This window comes from Phlebotomus argentipes, unplaced genomic scaffold, assembly GCF_947086385.1.
Source record: "Phlebotomus argentipes unplaced genomic scaffold, Phlebotomus argentipes genome assembly contig_5, whole genome shotgun sequence".
Taxonomy (NCBI): Eukaryota; Metazoa; Arthropoda; class Insecta; order Diptera; family Psychodidae; genus Phlebotomus; species Phlebotomus argentipes.
Window position 1 is genome coordinate 7900949 of NW_026776165.1, and position 17353 is coordinate 7918301.

General features: G+C 43.4%; 1 protein-coding gene across 1 annotated transcript; it reads right to left on the minus strand.

The window, feature by feature from the left end:
• Nucleotides 1-94: 94 nt before the first annotated feature.
• Nucleotides 95-17351, minus strand: LOC132255641 (hepatoma-derived growth factor-related protein 2). The gene is made up of 7 exons (XM_059751746.1): nucleotides 17286-17351; nucleotides 16393-17205; nucleotides 8561-8804; nucleotides 7467-7693; nucleotides 3213-3691; nucleotides 1208-1646; nucleotides 95-1151 (listed from the first exon to the last, which is right to left on the minus strand). Exons 3-7 carry the CDS (start codon nucleotides 8753-8755, stop codon nucleotides 359-361), a joined length of 2133 nt encoding a protein of 710 aa, XP_059607729.1. The 5' UTR covers nucleotides 8756-8804; nucleotides 16393-17205; nucleotides 17286-17351; the 3' UTR covers nucleotides 95-358.
• Between the last annotated feature and the right edge of the window lie 2 nt (nucleotides 17352-17353).

The following is a 17353-nucleotide window of genomic DNA, read 5'->3' on the forward strand; positions in this document are numbered from 1 at the left end:
TTCTATACTGATGGTAGTCAATTTTTGCAAGAGCTGAAAGAAGAAACAAACCAACAAAGTTTGTCTTGCACAAATTAAAAGTTCCTCATCGCCACTGTATTAATTTATTTATGTATATCTTCATACAGAGATTACATTATAAGAGAGAGAGAGAGAGTAACAAAAGAAATGGAAGGCATTTTCCACAAAACGGATAATTCAGTTAGATTTTCTCTCAAGGCACATATAAATCGATAGAGAAACGGGGAGTTAATATAAATTATACCACAAAATACAGGCTTTCTGGAGGTGTTATCATGACCAAGGCTTCTCGTCGCTCGTCCTCTAAATGTACACGGAATATACAGGATTCTGGGCGTCAGTAGGGATTGACTGCGGCCAGGCCGACTCTGCCACTGCCGCGTGGCAGCGGATTGCGCGGCTCGGCGTAGCTGTGGCGGTATCCCTTGACCAGATTGCCCAGGCTCTTGCTGGGCGCCATCCGCGGCGCCTCGCGCTCCTCGTAGCCGCGATATGCCATCGGCGGCAGCTCCTGCTCCTCGTCCGAGCTCCAGTCCTCGCGCACCGCCACTGGATTCGAGCGCTGGCGCTGTAGCGAATGATTGGACGGCGGATCAAGAGATCCTCGGCGCGGTTGCATCTGGGCGTCGTGAGAGCGCCTGAGCGGCTTGTGGACGCTGCGCTCCATTGCCTGGAACTTCTCCTTGGCATCGTGGAAACGCTCCTTGGGCGACGCCTTGGGCGCCTCAATCTTCTGGCGGCGCGGCTTGAACTCCTCCTGAACACAGCGATAGCCGTAGCGCTTCTTCTCCTGCCACGCCGCCTCCTCGTCGAAGGACTTGTAGCGCATCACCGGCGACTTGAGCATCTTCTCGATGGACTCGCGGTACGGCTGGCTCTCGGGCTCCTGGTAGGGATTCCTCTCCTCCGGGAAGAACTCCAGTGACTTGTCGCGGCTGCCGTAGCTGGACTTCTCGGACAGTGGCTCCTTGTAGCGCGGCTTCTCGCGGTACTTGATCTTCTCCATTTTCTCCACCACTTCCTCCACCTCGTCGGGATAGTGAGGCCTCTCCCGATACCGACTCTGCTGCCGGTACTTCTCCGCCATGTACTTCTGCTTGTCCGTCAGGTTCTCCCTGAAGGATTTCTCCCTGAAAAAAGCAAATCCTTCAGTAATTGCGCCCAGACTCGAGACACTCGTGCTCACCTGAATTCAGCTTCTCTCTCCGGCGGCGAGCGCTTTCTCACCGGAGTCTCCATCACCTCCTCAGCCTCCTCCTCGTCCTCGTCATCTTCCGGAGGCCTGAACCTTCTCGCCTCGCCGCTAAATCGTCTGTCCTGCTCGAACACCTCCCGGAAGCGCGCCTCGTTGTACGGCGGACGATTCTTCATCAGCACCGGCTTCACTTCTTCCTCCTCGCGCGACTGCGAAGAGTCCCTGCGCTGCCTCTCCTCGGCCACCTTCGCGGAAAGGCGATGCTTTGGAGGCGGCCGCTGGTCCTCGGCGAATTTTTCACTGCGCGGCGGCTCGTGAGGATACAAGTACGTGGCCGTGGGGCGCTTGGGCGCCACTTCCGCCGGTGCGGGTCTCCTCGGCGCTTGCATCACAATCACCGACTCCTGGTGATCATTCGTCCAGTCCTCGTCTGCGAAGACAAAGGCAAATATAATATTGCGTAATTCAAGTAAGAATTGAGAATAAAATTGCCACAAAAGAGTATCGAATTAGGCTCAAAGCATTTGAATCCACAATTATCAGCATTGCGCGCTGGGCAAAAAGTACAGCGAGAAGTCATTGTGAGGAGGATTTCCTCACATTTTCCAACTGGTCAATTGGAGTGTTAATTGGTGCATGCAGAGATGCTGGAGAGGAAATTGCCGGGCTGCGCTATGCAAAGTAGTAGAAAATGCTTCTCAAGAGGTGAATTAATTAAATGCAATCGCCCATCGCCTCTCATGACTTTCCAGATAAATGCTCCACTCTTTTTCTCCACAAATCGCCCTGAAGACAAGATGTTTTCTCCAACAATTTGTGTGCTTTTTCCCCTGGCATTTTTTCTCGATAATAATTATAGTTGGAAAAATGATGTCATAGCGAAGTTTGGAGAGGATCAAGGTTGAGAGTTTGTGTGTTGGATCTCATGGGAAAAACTCCATCAATACTCTCTGTGGTCACAAGGTCACGAAAATGCCTCGTCCCAGAATAATCATGCTTTCTGGGATGGTGTTAAAAGTTTATAAGAAATTGGTGTTTTTGTGTCGATGATGATGATGCAAAAGACGCGCCAATAGGCGAAAGTGTTTAAAATTCATTTACATTCGTGCAACACATGCAAATTTATCGAAAACTTTCCAATGCGGCACGCACTTTTCTCGCCTCGAGTCGCCAATGCGAAGTTGATATTATTTATTCATATCAATCCAGATCAAGGTTAATTTGTTGGTCATTTGGACATTAGCTCTCATTTTGAATGGCAAAAATTCACCGAGGAATTTCAGAAGAAGAAAACAATCTCCTTCCCACACAAACGCATCTTAATTCTCTTCTCTTCCGACTTCTATTTATAGAATTTACGCGGGGAATTTTTCGCATGTGCCAGAAAGTGTGAAATTGCTGCATTTTATTGGTGAATATTCTGCGCAATTGCCGCAAACACGCAACTCTGCCATAGATTTATGATTGCCAAAAGGGCTCTTAAGCTCACTTAAGACTTATGCTCACTTCTCACGGATTCACATAAGTGCGCGCTCATCTTCATTTCCTCATTGATTGCATAATTAATTGATAACATGATTTAACCGTTAAATAACGCACAGGGAAAACAATGTGTATCGCGGCGAGAATTCATGCGAATATTGGAAATTTCTCTTCGACCAAATTGATTGATTACGTCTGCAGACAAAGTGGTTCTTCCAGCTTCTTGCGAGCTGTGACACAGCACAGAAGTGGATCATCGGTCAATTTACCCGTTTTGTCTACATATCTTTTCACTCTCCGATCGTCGCCAAAATTGATTTATTCGCCCCAACCGATGGAATGCAATGGCAAGATTGCGACGAGATGCTGAGGATTTTTTATGTGTCACTGTGTCAACATGTGCACTTGCAGACTGCTCATCCGGTTGCAGCGCGAACAAGTCAGCGAGATTCTTCACTGACGCACAACGCTTTCAAAGCTAAGCCCCGCCCATTAACAGTTCCCGCCCACTCACCGCTGGACGTCTGTCCGTCCTGTCGCTCCGGACTGGGCGCCAGATCGGAGCCGATGCCTGAGGAACCGCGCGACGAGACGCCCTGCTTCCCGGAGCCTGGCCCGCCCACGATCAGCTGATTCTGACAGCGGCGCAGCTCCGTGGCCGCCAGGTTGCCCTTGGAGCGGTGCATGGTGTCGTAGTCGCGCGGCGGCAGCAGAAGTGGCGGCCCGTTGCCGTTCAGCTTGGCGCGCAGCTCGGCCGCCAGGGAGTCGTACAGTGTGGCTCTGGGCGCGCCTGCGACCGGTGAAATGGGGCTCGTGGGCGAGTGCTCGCCACTGCATTCGGACTCACGCGTGCTCATGTCGTCGCTTCCCAGCGACGACTCGAAGCGCCGCGGCGGCGATGTGGCACGCTCCACGTCCACGCGACGGCCCGGCTTGGGCATCTTCGGCGGCATCTTGGGCGACACATGAGGCGGCGGCTGCTGAAGACCCAATCTGCAATGCAGGAAAAGAAAATCAGTTGAAGTTTGAATTTTCAGCACATAACTTCCATTCTAATTGCACTATTTCAATGATCTTCGGCTCATTGGAAAATCAATACAATATCCATACTTTTCCGAAATTGAAAGTTTACGGCGATTCAAAGATTCGATTTTGTCTAAAAATCTTCAAGTTCAGGTAAATGGGAAAATTCCTTAGAAAGACGATCAGATAAACGCTTTTCTGCGTAGTTGCGAAGCAAATTGTGGGGGAAATGCAGAAAAGCGGCCCTTCGCAGGTGCAATTTTTCCCACGAGAGCGCCTCATTGTGAGTCTAACGAGCACGTGGGTGTTTGTGCCCTCAAATCCCTCCAGCGCTGCCGACCTTCTGACATGCGATGGGGAATTTCTCTCTTTGACTCCCCGAGAAAATTGAGATCAACATATGATCGATCGATCCGAAAACTTTCTACTTCCTGTCTCTTTTGCATTCCACATCGCAAGCTCGCGGTGCATTGTCGGGTCACAATTCAGACCAATTAATGCAGCACCAACTGGTTTAATTTCACTCCTTTTCACCGCCTGCCCAGAGCCCTGACAGCAGTCCCGCAATCAATTTGGCGGGAAGTCAATTGCGGCGCGCGAGACGATCGGAGTGTCTTAGAGTGACTGCGGCTCTCGCGATGGCGAGAAGAGCGCGCGAAGGAGGGCAAGAGTTGAGTTGTGTGACCATTTTCTGTGATTTTCTTATTGTTTCGAAAGGCATTTGAATTCTCTCTCGCTCTTTCTCACTCTTTGCTTAATTAATTACAAGATTTGTGCCTTATATCGACTCTTTTTTCTTCTATGGCAGGAAGGTGAACACAGAAATTGTGTTAAAAAGTCATTATTGTGCGGAATGTACGCTGAGAAATTTTCGTAACACTAACATTTTTTTTTCTTCTTCTTCTCCGCGGCGATAGGGGCAATTTTTCCAGCACACCCACAAACTTTCCTAATTATTTGCGCGCTAATTGTGTCTGAAGAAGACATTAAGCACGCAAAATGGTGACTATAAGTAAAAATCTTGTAAACAATGTTGCGGTGATGCTGATGAAACCTCTCTCAATGGATGTTGTGAGCATTAAATTCCCATTGAAGACATTGAGGCATGATCTGTTGGTGAATTTTCACTTGATCAAACAGATAAACTTGGCCACAGCCATCGAGAATAAGTGGTGGAGGCAAGTGTACAAATTGGAGGAAATTATCACATTTTCTCGTTGGCATAGGGGAAAAAGAAACAACAGTTAAGAAACGTTTCTTCAATTTTCAATACGCCGTTTTCTTTCCAACACACACGTTGGGAACTTTGATGCGGTGAATTTTGTGCTGCGGATGAACAGCGACACGGCTCATGAGCATTCTTGAACCCTACTCTGTGGTAAATCACATTCTTTCACTAAACACCCAAGATTGTGGCCCATCACGAACGGAAGTTTGTGTGACTTTATCGAGATCGCAAGTGGGATGGTGAGGAATTCCTCCTCCGGTGGACGCAGTAACTGTTTGTCTTTCACTATCAGGGCATAAATTAAGGTGTTTGGATGAAAGTGACCCTCTCAGATCGTATCTGCGCCGCTATTAATAGTGAATATGAATGTATAATAGAATGACATGCATTCTTAGGAAGGTGGAAGCACAGTTTATATTTAAATCAGAGTCTTACGCCGAGTGTAAAACGGTGGAGGCGCGTTTGTTTTAACAGTCCTCATATGATTTGTGGTTGAATTCTTTCATACGAGTGAGCACAGAAAGGAATTTCATCATTGGAATCAATTCAAAATACTATTATTGTTATTTCAAATCGATGCTGAACAATCTGAAGAGCTCCCATGTGACGATAAAGGCAAGATATTTCCATTTTACAGATGTGAAATTCTCAATTTCAAAACTATAATCAACACAACGCCGTGCCAGCGCAGAAGTGTGTTCAAGAAAATCTGTTTTGTACTCAATTCTCGAACTGCAAATGCTTGAAATATCTCATGTCACAGTCAACTTCCTCATTATAAGCTCTAGCACTGTGTTGACACATGGAAATGAAGTGTGGAAACTTCCTGCAGTCTGACACTGTAGTAACAATAAAATATTTGGGGGAGAGAAAGAAGATGAATTTATTCATAAGATTCTTATTGCACACCAGAAATTTCCGCAATATATTTTTATATAATCCATCCTCCGCTAATTGGTTCGGCGCTTGTGCCTCGCGTGCTTTATTTGTAAATGCTCTCTTTTTCTTCGCTCTTTGCGAGCTGCCGAGGGCTTCCACTTCTCTCCCAACGCATTGTTGATGGCACTGATTTATTTAATTTTAACAATAGCTACACGTCTTACCGTTAAGACAAGTCTCATCCTCCATTCCGAGATTGTGCGCACACATTTTCCATCCACAGATTCTGGCCTCGCAACGCGCGTTCCTCTCTTTGCTCTATGATGCCAATAATTGCTCCAAATTGCCATGGAGTTAAATTGATCGTGAAAGAGGTGAAAGAGAGATTCAGGCTGAAACTATATTGACTTCATCCATGCCATGCTTATGCACTTTTCGATATGCGCAACACTTTTCATTTTTTTTCTTGACTCTAATCGCGCGCCACTGCGGAAAATCTCTGGCGAATTACGTAAAAAAAGGCCGCCCAAACATGGGTAAACAGCATAAATTGGAAATTGTTGGTAGAAAGTTTCCTCCCTGAGCACTTGAGACTCACGCTGCAGCCTCTTTGGCCATCCATTGACCAAATAACTGCCGCGCTCTTGTCCACATCGCGTGTCAATCGGGCTCATATTCCATGGCAAAGATGGCAATTTGCAGATAAACATGAATTGTGGGATGGCGAGGAACATCTTATCGCTGTCGTGATTGTGCAATTGCTCACATTACAGCCGGAATTTAATACTGGGTAATTTTTTTGAACAATCATCAAGCCCCGCCCACGCGAAATCCCTGCCCATTTAATCCCCCAAAATCCTCTAAATCCCTCAGAAATCGACATTGTGTTTCTCGTGAGATCACAGCGCTCCTCAATTGAGCGACCTCGCACAAGAACATTCATTGCTTCTTGATTGTAATGTGACGGAGAGGAAAACTGAAAGTTCACTTCTTCTCCCACTCTTAAATCCCACTTGTTCAATTATGTTCACACAATCGACGGTAAATATTTTCGTTATACCCAGCAAACACTTGTCAAGATTAATATGTGTGTAGAGAGAGAGAGAATTCTCTGCTGAGGAATGCGATCATATTGTGCAATGCAACATGAGGATCAACTTCAAAAGAAAAACCAAATGGGAGAAAATTCGCCCAAAAAATCGTGCCACGCGCATTATTTAATATCTACTGAATAATATAAATATATTTCATAAGTTAATTTCTTCGATAACACCATCAAAATCGGTAATGGGATGATCGCGAGTAATTGAGCAATGCCGAACTCGAGTTGCATAATTGATTGCAACTCGGCCCAACAAGACGAGTTGTCGCATTTCTTAGATAATGACCAAGTGTGTGTGTGCTGATTACTTAATGCGTGCGCAAATATCTGCACGATATTAGCTAAGATCGCTGAAATCTCAATTACTCAATTAACACAGAGGCCACTCCTTGCCGTCGCGATCCTTTCGCCGATGGAGAGAAATTTTGCGTCAAGACGTGCATTTCACCGATTATTTCAACGCGAGTCATTGTCAATAGCTTGAGCAGTGTGTGGCTAATTGGCAAAGGTAAAACGACAGAACAGAGAACACTCACCTCGATTCGAGTTCATTGAATCGCTTCTGATTTTCCGGTCGGTTGATCAATATTTGAAGTTGCTGATGGAGCGCCTGGGCCGTGCTCTCCGAGTCGCAGCGATACGCGTGCACGTGCAGAGGACACCGCGTGGCGGGATTGTACAGCAGCAGGACACACGCCACGACGTCGTCCGTCTGCACTGAGCAGGTGATCGCGCTATGCGGAATGAAGTGTTTGGAGGAGCCCTAAAAGACACATGAGAAGCACTTAAGAGAGAGAGCACCGGAAGAGGATGCACGAGATTGCTCGAGATGGAATTCCTCGAGAGCCATTATCATCGACATGTATTTGAGCTTGACCGCAAATAACAACACGCTGAGAATCTCATGCGCATTGCGTAAAAAGTATCTTTTAATCGCTTTTATGTGGTTTCCAAGGAATCTACATCGTCCTTTAACTCATCTTTGTTCTCTTTATCGCTTGGTTTCGATTAGAGGCAACAATTTAATACAATATTAACAAAATCTACAGAAATTAAATTAAATTCAAGAATTGACCACAATTCTGCACATTTCGCTTCTCACTGTTTTTCAGTCTTTCTGAACTTTACATGATCGCCTTTAGAAATCTCTTTCGGGCTCACTTTCTAACTCATTCACGTGGAAGTTTAATTATTCCACCTCCCACTTTGTGGCCCTCTCGATGTCTTGCAGGTGGCAAAAAGTCCCTGCGCGAGCGATCGAACTTGGAAGAAATGCGGCGAGAGTGACAAAGCGATCAGCAAATCGCGCCAATTTGGCGGAAAGAAAACCCATTGGGAATTTCAATATACGAATTATGCAAGAGAATGGTAATGTTTTAATTAATCCGCGATGTGCTTTGTTACCCATTCTCAGCGGTGCTTTTTTTTACCACCCAATTCCACCCATTGCATGCCACTAATTATTCACAAGAGAGCATTTTATATAGTGTGATCTTGCACGCTATGATTTCGTCAAATGATCTCTTTGACAGTCTCTATGGGCGGACTTTCGAAAGACGCCATCAAGCCAAATTACAGCTTTATTGCCATTCTCCCTTCCGCAATGAAGATGAGAGACTTTCGCGCTCACCTGGATTATCTTGAGGCCCTTGTGTGACACTTGCAGCGTGACTTTGAGCGGCTCCTGCTCACGCGAGCGCTCAATGAGGCGCGGAATGGCCGGCAGCAGGACTCGCTGGCCGCGCAGGCCCTTGGCCTCCTGGGCGCCCAGGAACCACACATAGTAGGAGGCCTTCTGGACGTCCTTCCTCAATCTCAGTGCCATCTCTTCGGGGAGCTCAGCGTCGGCTTCAGTCCTCCATGGCGGCGAAGATCTGTCGTGAGAGAGAGAAAAGAAAAGAAGTCTTTAGGTGATGATTATTAATCTCGAGGGCAGGATGAATAGACACCGTTAGCTGTGCATTCCACCGAAGCTATAGCCATCAAACGGGGTCATTTACATCAGTTTCGCTATCGAGGAGGGCAGATAGCATCTCCTCCCTGGAGAGCTTCTTGAATTCCTCCACGTCCTCGGCATTGCAAAAGCCACGAGGCGCGAAAAATTCAATCACCTCGAGGGTGTGTGCTGGTCTAAGAAATCGGTCTGCCAGGGCAAAAAATCCCCACCAAGAGTGATTAATTGTTAGACCGCACTCGCAACAATCAATCTCATATCTTTTCCACTCTCATTTCACCTCAGATTGATATCCAACGCATTCATTTTCGACTATGAGTCTCTCATAATGGCCGCAACCAGCTGAAAAAGTTCCTATTCACACGTCAGAGACGTGAGGAATTTTTCTCTTTTAATTCATTTAGCCGAGAGACAAAAATTAGCGAGGAAGGGCGTTATGTAAAAAATATTTAGCATCATTAAGTGGCAATTCACAGATATTTTTGCCATTGCGTTTGTACATTTCAAAAAAGAGCTCCGCCCATCCTTGACAATTTGGCGTCACTTCAGGGGTCTCTGCTGTCGACAAGGAGCAAAAAAGCAGAAACAATAGATCGAGAATCTATGAGGAAATTCAAAAGAGGGTTTTGCAAGTGAGTTGGAGATTTAATTTGCAATTAAGACTGAGACAGAACTAATAAAAATTTATATGATCTAATCAAAAGAAAGACAGTGAAACAACTCATCGTTATGCAAATGCTCACAATTCATCCAAAAAGTAGTGAAGTAAAATTATGATGAAACTCTTTTCACACCTGCTTGAAAAACAATTTGGCACGATGCCCAAAATTGATTTTTAAATAAAATTTATTAATATTCCCTCAGTGAGTCTGCGTGTTGAAGTGGTTTCATTAGATAATGCTCACTTATTAACTATATGACGATTGATTTGCTCACTGAAATAAAAGCGAAGACGTGCTCCTTTATGTAATCTAAAGCAGGTGGAAGAAGTTTTGAAGATGGCTGGAGAAGAAAAAATCACAACACGAGAAAGAGCGAATAAGTTGTAGGAGAAATAAATAGAAGGTATAAGAGATTGTGTAATGGGATTTGCTGTTCTCATCATCATCAGCATGCCATGGAGCGTCTCTTGGTCTTTACAGACTTGATTTTCAACTTGGGGGCTCCTATTCTTCATGAATATGCGCGCGCCGAAGGAGGAGAACCAGCCAAAGTTCCACACGGCTTAAATGTCAGACCGCCAAAACCATTCTATATTCTTCGCCTTGCGCGCGCACCAACACTCGCGGAATTCTCAACAAAATTAAAAGAGCACCTCATGGACGCCAAAATGCCAAGCATCATCCTCCAAAAATATCGAGACTTTTTGCGAATGCCGAAAAAGAGGCGCAAAGACGAAACTTTCCCTCTAGCTGTGTACCTTTCAATTGAAATTATCAATTACGTGATTCGCCATCAGAGAGTTAGTTGTGATTAGTCTCTAATATAGTGAATTCCAATTAATTTCACGCAGAAGACATCGGTGAAATTTCTGTGGGAGTTTTGTCGCTAATGCTGAGCTTTGCAGCATTGCGCGTCCTCAAGACAATCCATGGCGAAGAAAAAGTGTGATTTCGTCAGATTGTATACGCCTGCCAAATCGAGTAAACACCCAAGGCTATTTCCTGCTCTGGCATTTCAAAACCATTCAATGGCTTGAATGGTTTATTTGTTAATAAATTAATAAATGTTATTTTGACGAGAGAAAAGTCTCAAATCCAGGCCAATGTATTTATTTGTTAAATTTATAGAGCAAAAGTGTTGTTTCCCTGTTAAGAAAGTCTTGCTTTTAAATTAAAATAACTTTAAACTCCATTGAAATTAAGCGTAATATCTACGTAAAAATGCAATTTATGATCTTAAGAATATTCTTTATTGCATTTTTTTATCGATTTAACCGTTTTTCTGAAAGTTTTTACCATATACAATTCTTGTAAGGATTTTCGACGGTTTTTTTGCGCTCGAAACATTTAACATCAACTAATGTTATAAATAAAACAATATTTTAGTAGAATTATACAAAAATAACAGCTAGAAAAAGATTCAGATAAAAATAAAGATAGGCAATTAGTTTAGCAGTACTTCACAAAGATTCCTGATGAATTTTTTACCGAATTCGAAAACACAGAGATCGAAATTCATTCAATAATGTCTATTAGATTGATTCGAGTCGGATTTCCCCACTGAAGAAGCCCATCAGAGTGTTTACTACACTGATCTTTCGCTGGAGGTTAAGCACCTCAGCAAAGAATTGACTATTTGGCCGTTTTTCTTTAACGACTTTTTGTTCTTATAAAACAATTACGCCGCAACGGTTGGGAAAGATATACTGCCAAAGGCCGCGGTGCTCTATTGGACTTGGTGGAATCTCATCCACCGCAACTGGGACACTTTTCTTGCATTTCCCATATCGAAATTCCATGGCAATTGTGTGGCATGAAACATTCATGGGTTCTCCAGCATCCCAACAAATCATTTTGTGTAGATGTGTGACATTTTCGCGGAATTTCTCGTTTATTCCCAAAGTGACCTTCGTTGGTCTTGTTGCAACAGAGACTCTTTTTTTCCACGCGAGATTTGCACTCTCGAACGCACCTGGGATTTGTGGGCTTATTTATGATTCTCCGGGCTCGCGGCCATTAATATTCCACATCTTCTATGGCAACAAACCCTGCTGAATATTCATCTGCAATTCAAGCGGCGCATAACCGAAATTCATCGTGAATTATTCACCGAAAAAAAATAGTAAGTTCTTCATGATTATTTCATAGAGCTTTCAATGAGGGAACATTTTATAATCTGCCGATCGTAGTCTTGCTCATTCGTCAAGGATTGATGCATTCTGGCTCATGATTGAGTCAGTTTCACAATTATTTTTCCTGTATTTTGACGCTCTTTTCAACTCTATTTCTTGCCAAAATTATACTCTGTGCTGTTTCTCATTAATTATCCGCATCTTCGGAACAATGATTGAGTGCAGAAGTATTGCGTAAAATATCACTGAATCTCAACTGTGCGATCTTCAGATTGGCAAATGCCATGGACGATGGCGTTTAGTGCTCTCTTCGCACCTTATCTCCCAATTAGGTGGCAAATTTATTGACGCCACACGACTAAAGGAGTGACATTTGGATGAATTTTCGAAGTAATTCCATCCACAAAGTGCTAAATATCCATCAATTAGCCATCGAGGGGAAAAAAGCGTGCCACTTTGGTCCAAGAAAAGCGTAAAAACTTTCTCAAAATCACCCAATGAATTTCAGACCAAGTGTCTGTGGCGCTAAAAGACTCGGCGATTAGTCAATTTTCGGATATGATCTTCATCGTTGCTTTTCACTATTTGGGCGCGTCTGTGGAGGCGCCTTTATGGCCATTCCTTAAACACATTGACCGCGATTTTCTGCACCAGAAGCAAGCGCGCAACATCATTATATATGCCCTGATAAGAGAAAAAAGACCCTCAAGATCAACTTCTTGCTGTCCATTCTTTCAAAATATCCGCTCTCGCGTGGCGCAATTGTTGGTGGCGTGGTTTAGAAAATATTGCCCATGGAAAATTACATACAGTCAGCAAACGTCCATGGTCAATTGCGAGGCGCGCAAGAGACAAAACGCGCGCCCCGTGGAAAAAAGTCGCGCCATAAGAAAATGAGACTTTTGCATTTTCGAAAAGTGGTGGCAAAAAAATGGTAAATGTAATATCACACACCTTGTAAACTTAGTTGGGTGGAAATTTCTTTAAGCCAAATTTATACTTCACCTTCGCAATTGTACACGCATTGTTGTGATCGCGAAGGTATGAAATTTTATGTCAAATCGTGACAATTTCTAGAAACAATGAACTGTGTTGTCTTTGCGTGTAATTCCCAATGGGAATAATTGTGATTTCGTGGCAATTGTGCGCTGAGTCGATCATTAAATGGGTGATTAGAGAGCTCCAATATCTTTGGCGATCTTCGCGATCCTCGCAAACTTCGCGGTTATGTTGCATCACATACTTTTCCAATCCTCAATTCACATTGTTTACACCGCAAAGCTGAGCTTCTTTTCAAGTCACGCAATTTAGTCCAAATGAAATCATAAATATCTGTGTGTAATTTGAGCAGTTACGATTGGAATATTAAAAAAAATTCCTGAAATTGGTCCTTCGAGCCGGATTGATTTTCGATTGATGCAACTTAGAGCAATGTTGATTTCTTAGAGGAAAAGATACAAGAGAAAATTTGTTAAAATGCATTAAGCTCTATGTTGATTTTTCAAAATGGCCGCCTGACTCTACGTGAAAACTGGTAATATTTCACAAATAATTAATTGATTTATGTTTCACACGAAATTTACAGCAGAATACAAAAAAGGAAATTGTTTTACGACAATTTTGCATTATTGAGAGAATTATAAATAAAAGACGATGAAATATGCACTTGAATTGGAAAACCATTCCAGCGTCGTGCGACACTAGCGCCTCTAGCTACGGGATCTAGTCTGTAAACTTGCTGGGGTTTGTAATAATCATATTTTACCGCTCTCATGCTAAGTGACCAGCAGTCATAAATACCAGAGATGGCGATCATGAGGCCAAAAAAGCGCCATGCGAAGATCATTGTGTCTTTTAGCACCATTTCCGAATCTTCTTCACTTCTAGAAGTTGCGCGCGATGTAAAAGACAAGGTAAGAGAGCGCGATCTTGAGAATGGGCACACAGATTGTCTTCGCAAAGTGATATATTTGAGGGCATATAAAATAAGAGGAGTTTCGCGGGAAAATTGGACCAAAATTCTACCTCAGGCAAATCATCACATGAATGTGCTGCTCTTCTTTCTCGTGCCTCTTCACACAGGTCGACTAATTAATTGGCGAAGAGAAAGAATTGCGCGCGATCGCATCAAGATCATCGATCTCTTCATCGCGCGCACAGTTGATGTCATGGCTTGCCATGCAGCGCTATGTGACAAATTTCACCTCAAGCAACATTTGACTAATAAATTCTACTGGATAATTGCGCATGGAAAGTGCCTTGCAATTTATGAAATTTCCTCAATCATTTATGCTTGTTTATCGCTCAGATTTGAGCTGTAGTTTTACGATGGTCTTACGCCAGTGATTTATGCCGCAATGTCCTTCTGCCGCTGCTTGCCACTCTTCGCTGGTGGAAATTGTCAAGTGGCGGGGCAATTTTTGGGGCTTGGCTGCGATGTGGAGAAACCGAGTGACTCCTTAACACGAATTCCTGCAAATTCTCTTGAGCGCCAAGAGAGAGAGAGAGTTCAACCTGCGATCGTTTAGAGCTCTTCATTCAGAGATGCAGGCGAGTCAAAGCATTGAATTGTATGACGATGTCTTGCGAGTTGACCTCATTTTGGCGGCTTTTTTGCCTTCACTCTCTGTGTTTTCTTGCACACATTCGCGTCGTCTCAATGTGGCCAAGATGATGATGATGACGACAAAAAAAAAAGATCAAGTAATGCACGCTGAGAGCTGAATTTCTTTGCAACAAGTGCGTTCTGCGTTGATGAATTCCTTGCGCGCCCCAGAGAAATTCGGAACTGGGAAGTGCAATTGGAGAAAATGTACGCATTTTTCATCACATTTAATCTCCTCCACATAACCTGAATTCCGCTCGTCTCTCGCACGATGATATTCATGTACTCAAACACACCTTCTCTAATGCCATGCAATGAGGACACGTGTCTTGATCGCCCAACGAAAGTTTCTCGATCTCCGTGGCAAACACACACGGACAATATGCAAAAGAATTCGTCTGAGAAAGTTTTTTCTCCATCGACACCTTCTTTCGATCTCTTGGCCCAACAGTCGCATCATCAATCGAGTCATCAATAGTTATGATCGCTGCTTAATTGTTTGTCTCCCTTCAATACTTTAACACGCTTTTACCCTGGCAATCGCGCGCGCGCGCTGATCCCAATGGTCAGTATGGAAAACGCTTTCATATGAGGGATCTTGATAAATTGCCGTGCAGTGCAATTTTCAATATAAAAATTAGAAAGTCAAATGATCAAATAATAACCATCATCTTCATAACACGGTCTGCAAATTTCATCTACCGACTCTTCTTTTTCTCAAATCAAAACTATCTCATCGCCATTCAATTCGATCTTCCTCTCACTTCAACATTTCAGTACTTTTCAAAGTGTCTTTTCACGAAATTTCAACACGTCGCAGACAAATTGTCAAAACCAGGAGCATTTCTGAATTCAACTTCCCTTAGATTGCTAAACCAATGGAAAAGTATTCAAATAATTTCTCATGAATTAAAAGATGAAATTGCTGTATTTTTTATTTCATCTTTAATTACTATTTTCTCTCATATTAATCTTTTTTTTATGTCTCCAGTATTAATTCACTATTTGCCATTTTAAAGCACCTCAAGTGGTAACAAATCGTATAAAAAGGTCAATATTGATTGCAAAAACGCGCTTCAATTACAATAAATACGATCTAAGTGCAAGTTTTACATTTGACAAAAACATACTGCGGATAAAAGAACATATTTGAGTCGCAAAGCTTTAATTATGTTAAGCGAAATTTTCTTGCAAGTTTCTATTCAAGACTAATAAAGTTTTCTCTTTAGATTCCTCCTAGATTTTCCTCTAGAGTACTTGAAAAGACCAAAACGTAACAGGAAAAGTCTAAAATTACTATTTTTATTCTCTTATGCATGCAAAGTGCTATAAAATATAAAAGAAATCATTCTTTTCTTAAGCTAATACAAGTCTCGTACTTAAGAGCGATTAGACAAATAAATTCTGAATTAACATTGAATGAAATGAATGCTGGAGTGACTGGTAATCCCCGAGAATCACACTTCTGTCGAGGGTTAGCAGCTGAGGAATTGGACATTTTCCCAGGCGATCTGTGCGGGAAAACTCTCTTCAATGCTGAGAATTTAATTCCTCTCTGATGCGCAATTAATTTGGACGCTGTGCTATTAAATCAATTTGCCGCGTTCCTCTTCTGAGTTCCTCAGCAGTCTTTCCAGCAATTTTCTCGTCTCTTGTCTAATATGCATTTCGCGCGCGGAAACGGTTCTCTGCGGCCGGAGCAAAAGAACAAAACGCACCAGAGGGAGGATCGCAACTGGGGAAAAAGAGTCTCTTGGGCATGCAAATTGCCATCTAATGCGCAGCTCTCATCACGAGCAATCTCTTTCTCTCTACCATAAACGTGACCCTGAATCCATTATCTTAATTAATTATTTATGTGATTTTTCGCACGGTACAATTATTTGCAATTGAGCAGCATCTCAGCCGAGCATCGGTTTCGTCGCTTGATCGTTGAACTCTTTCGTTTTAGCATTTTCTACCTCGCGCGCTCGGCTTTCGCCACTTTTTCGCGACTTCGCCGTGTGCGCCTAACATCACAGTTTTGCGCTGTTTTAGGGCTCGAGGGTGGCCAATTCACAGAGAAAAACGGTATGATTTACAATCCCTAAGACACTCCTTCGCTCTTACCTCTTTTTTCAGGTGGCTTCAAGACGTCACTGTGCGTGTAAATCCTTTCAGTGCACTTCCAACGCCACACTCAACACCGCGATATACCAAATCACGCTCAATGGCCACAGAATAGCGCGACACACAAGAAAATATTCCTACGTGGACAGATTTTGTCTACAACACAGAGCTTTCAAGGCACAGTTAAGATGGGCTCCGTTGCCTCTCCCTCCTCCACTTCTTTGCCAGAAACCACGGTGCAGCGCTGAGACACCTTAAGCGGATGACTGGCCTCTCGAGACTGGTTTCCGTCGTTCAGCGAACGGTTGTGGAGACTCCAATCGCGCACTCACACTCTCTCCCTGCCATCTTTCCCAACATTCATCCACTTCTTACGGCATGCCAATGGAATTTTCGGTATTCAACTTCGCGATGTGCTACCTGGACTCCGTGTGTGTGCTCCTCTGCATAGAAGTGGCTAGAAAACAGTCCATTGCGCTGCGCAGCGGCGTAGTGAATGCCCAGTTTATCTTCCTTTCCCGCAGCAACAATGCATAGCGATAACACCGAGTGTCGCAGGGAAGAAGTGGAAAATGATTCTGCTACTATTCTCTTGCAAATATTGCGCAGAACGTGAAAGTCTTTGAAATTTTTTCTTAATTCTACTTTTTAGAAGAAAAAAATGAACAAGTTATCAAGAAACTGTAAGTAAATTTCTTCTAAGTTCATCAATTCGGTGTTTAACAGATAGTTGGATTGAAAATTATCGTCAAAATGATGCTAAAATCACTGCTGATTCGCAATTGTAAAGATAGAATAGCAAAGAATGTTGTTCTGCTGAATCAAAGTCAAATATAAGAATCTAAGAATATAAGAAACATTCGCTGATCATAATTCCTGTTCCAGAATCTTACCGCTCTTGTAAATCATCGAAGAAAAATTAAGCTCAGTGAGAGCTTAGGAAATATTAATCATTCCACAC

Bases quoted from the DNA above. Each gene is read 5' to 3' on its own strand.
- LOC132255641 (XM_059751746.1), bottom strand. From the start codon at position 8,755: ATGGCACTGAGATTGAGGAAGGACGTCCAGAAGGCCTCCTACTATGTG. The intron at 7,694-8,560 runs GTGAGCGCGAAA...TGTGTCTTTTAG, and splicing joins AGGGCCTCAAGATAATCCAG to GGCTCCTCCAAACACTTCAT. The intron at 3,692-7,466 runs GTGAGTGTTCTC...CCTGCATTGCAG, and splicing joins TTCAATGAACTCGAATCGAG to ATTGGGTCTTCAGCAGCCGC.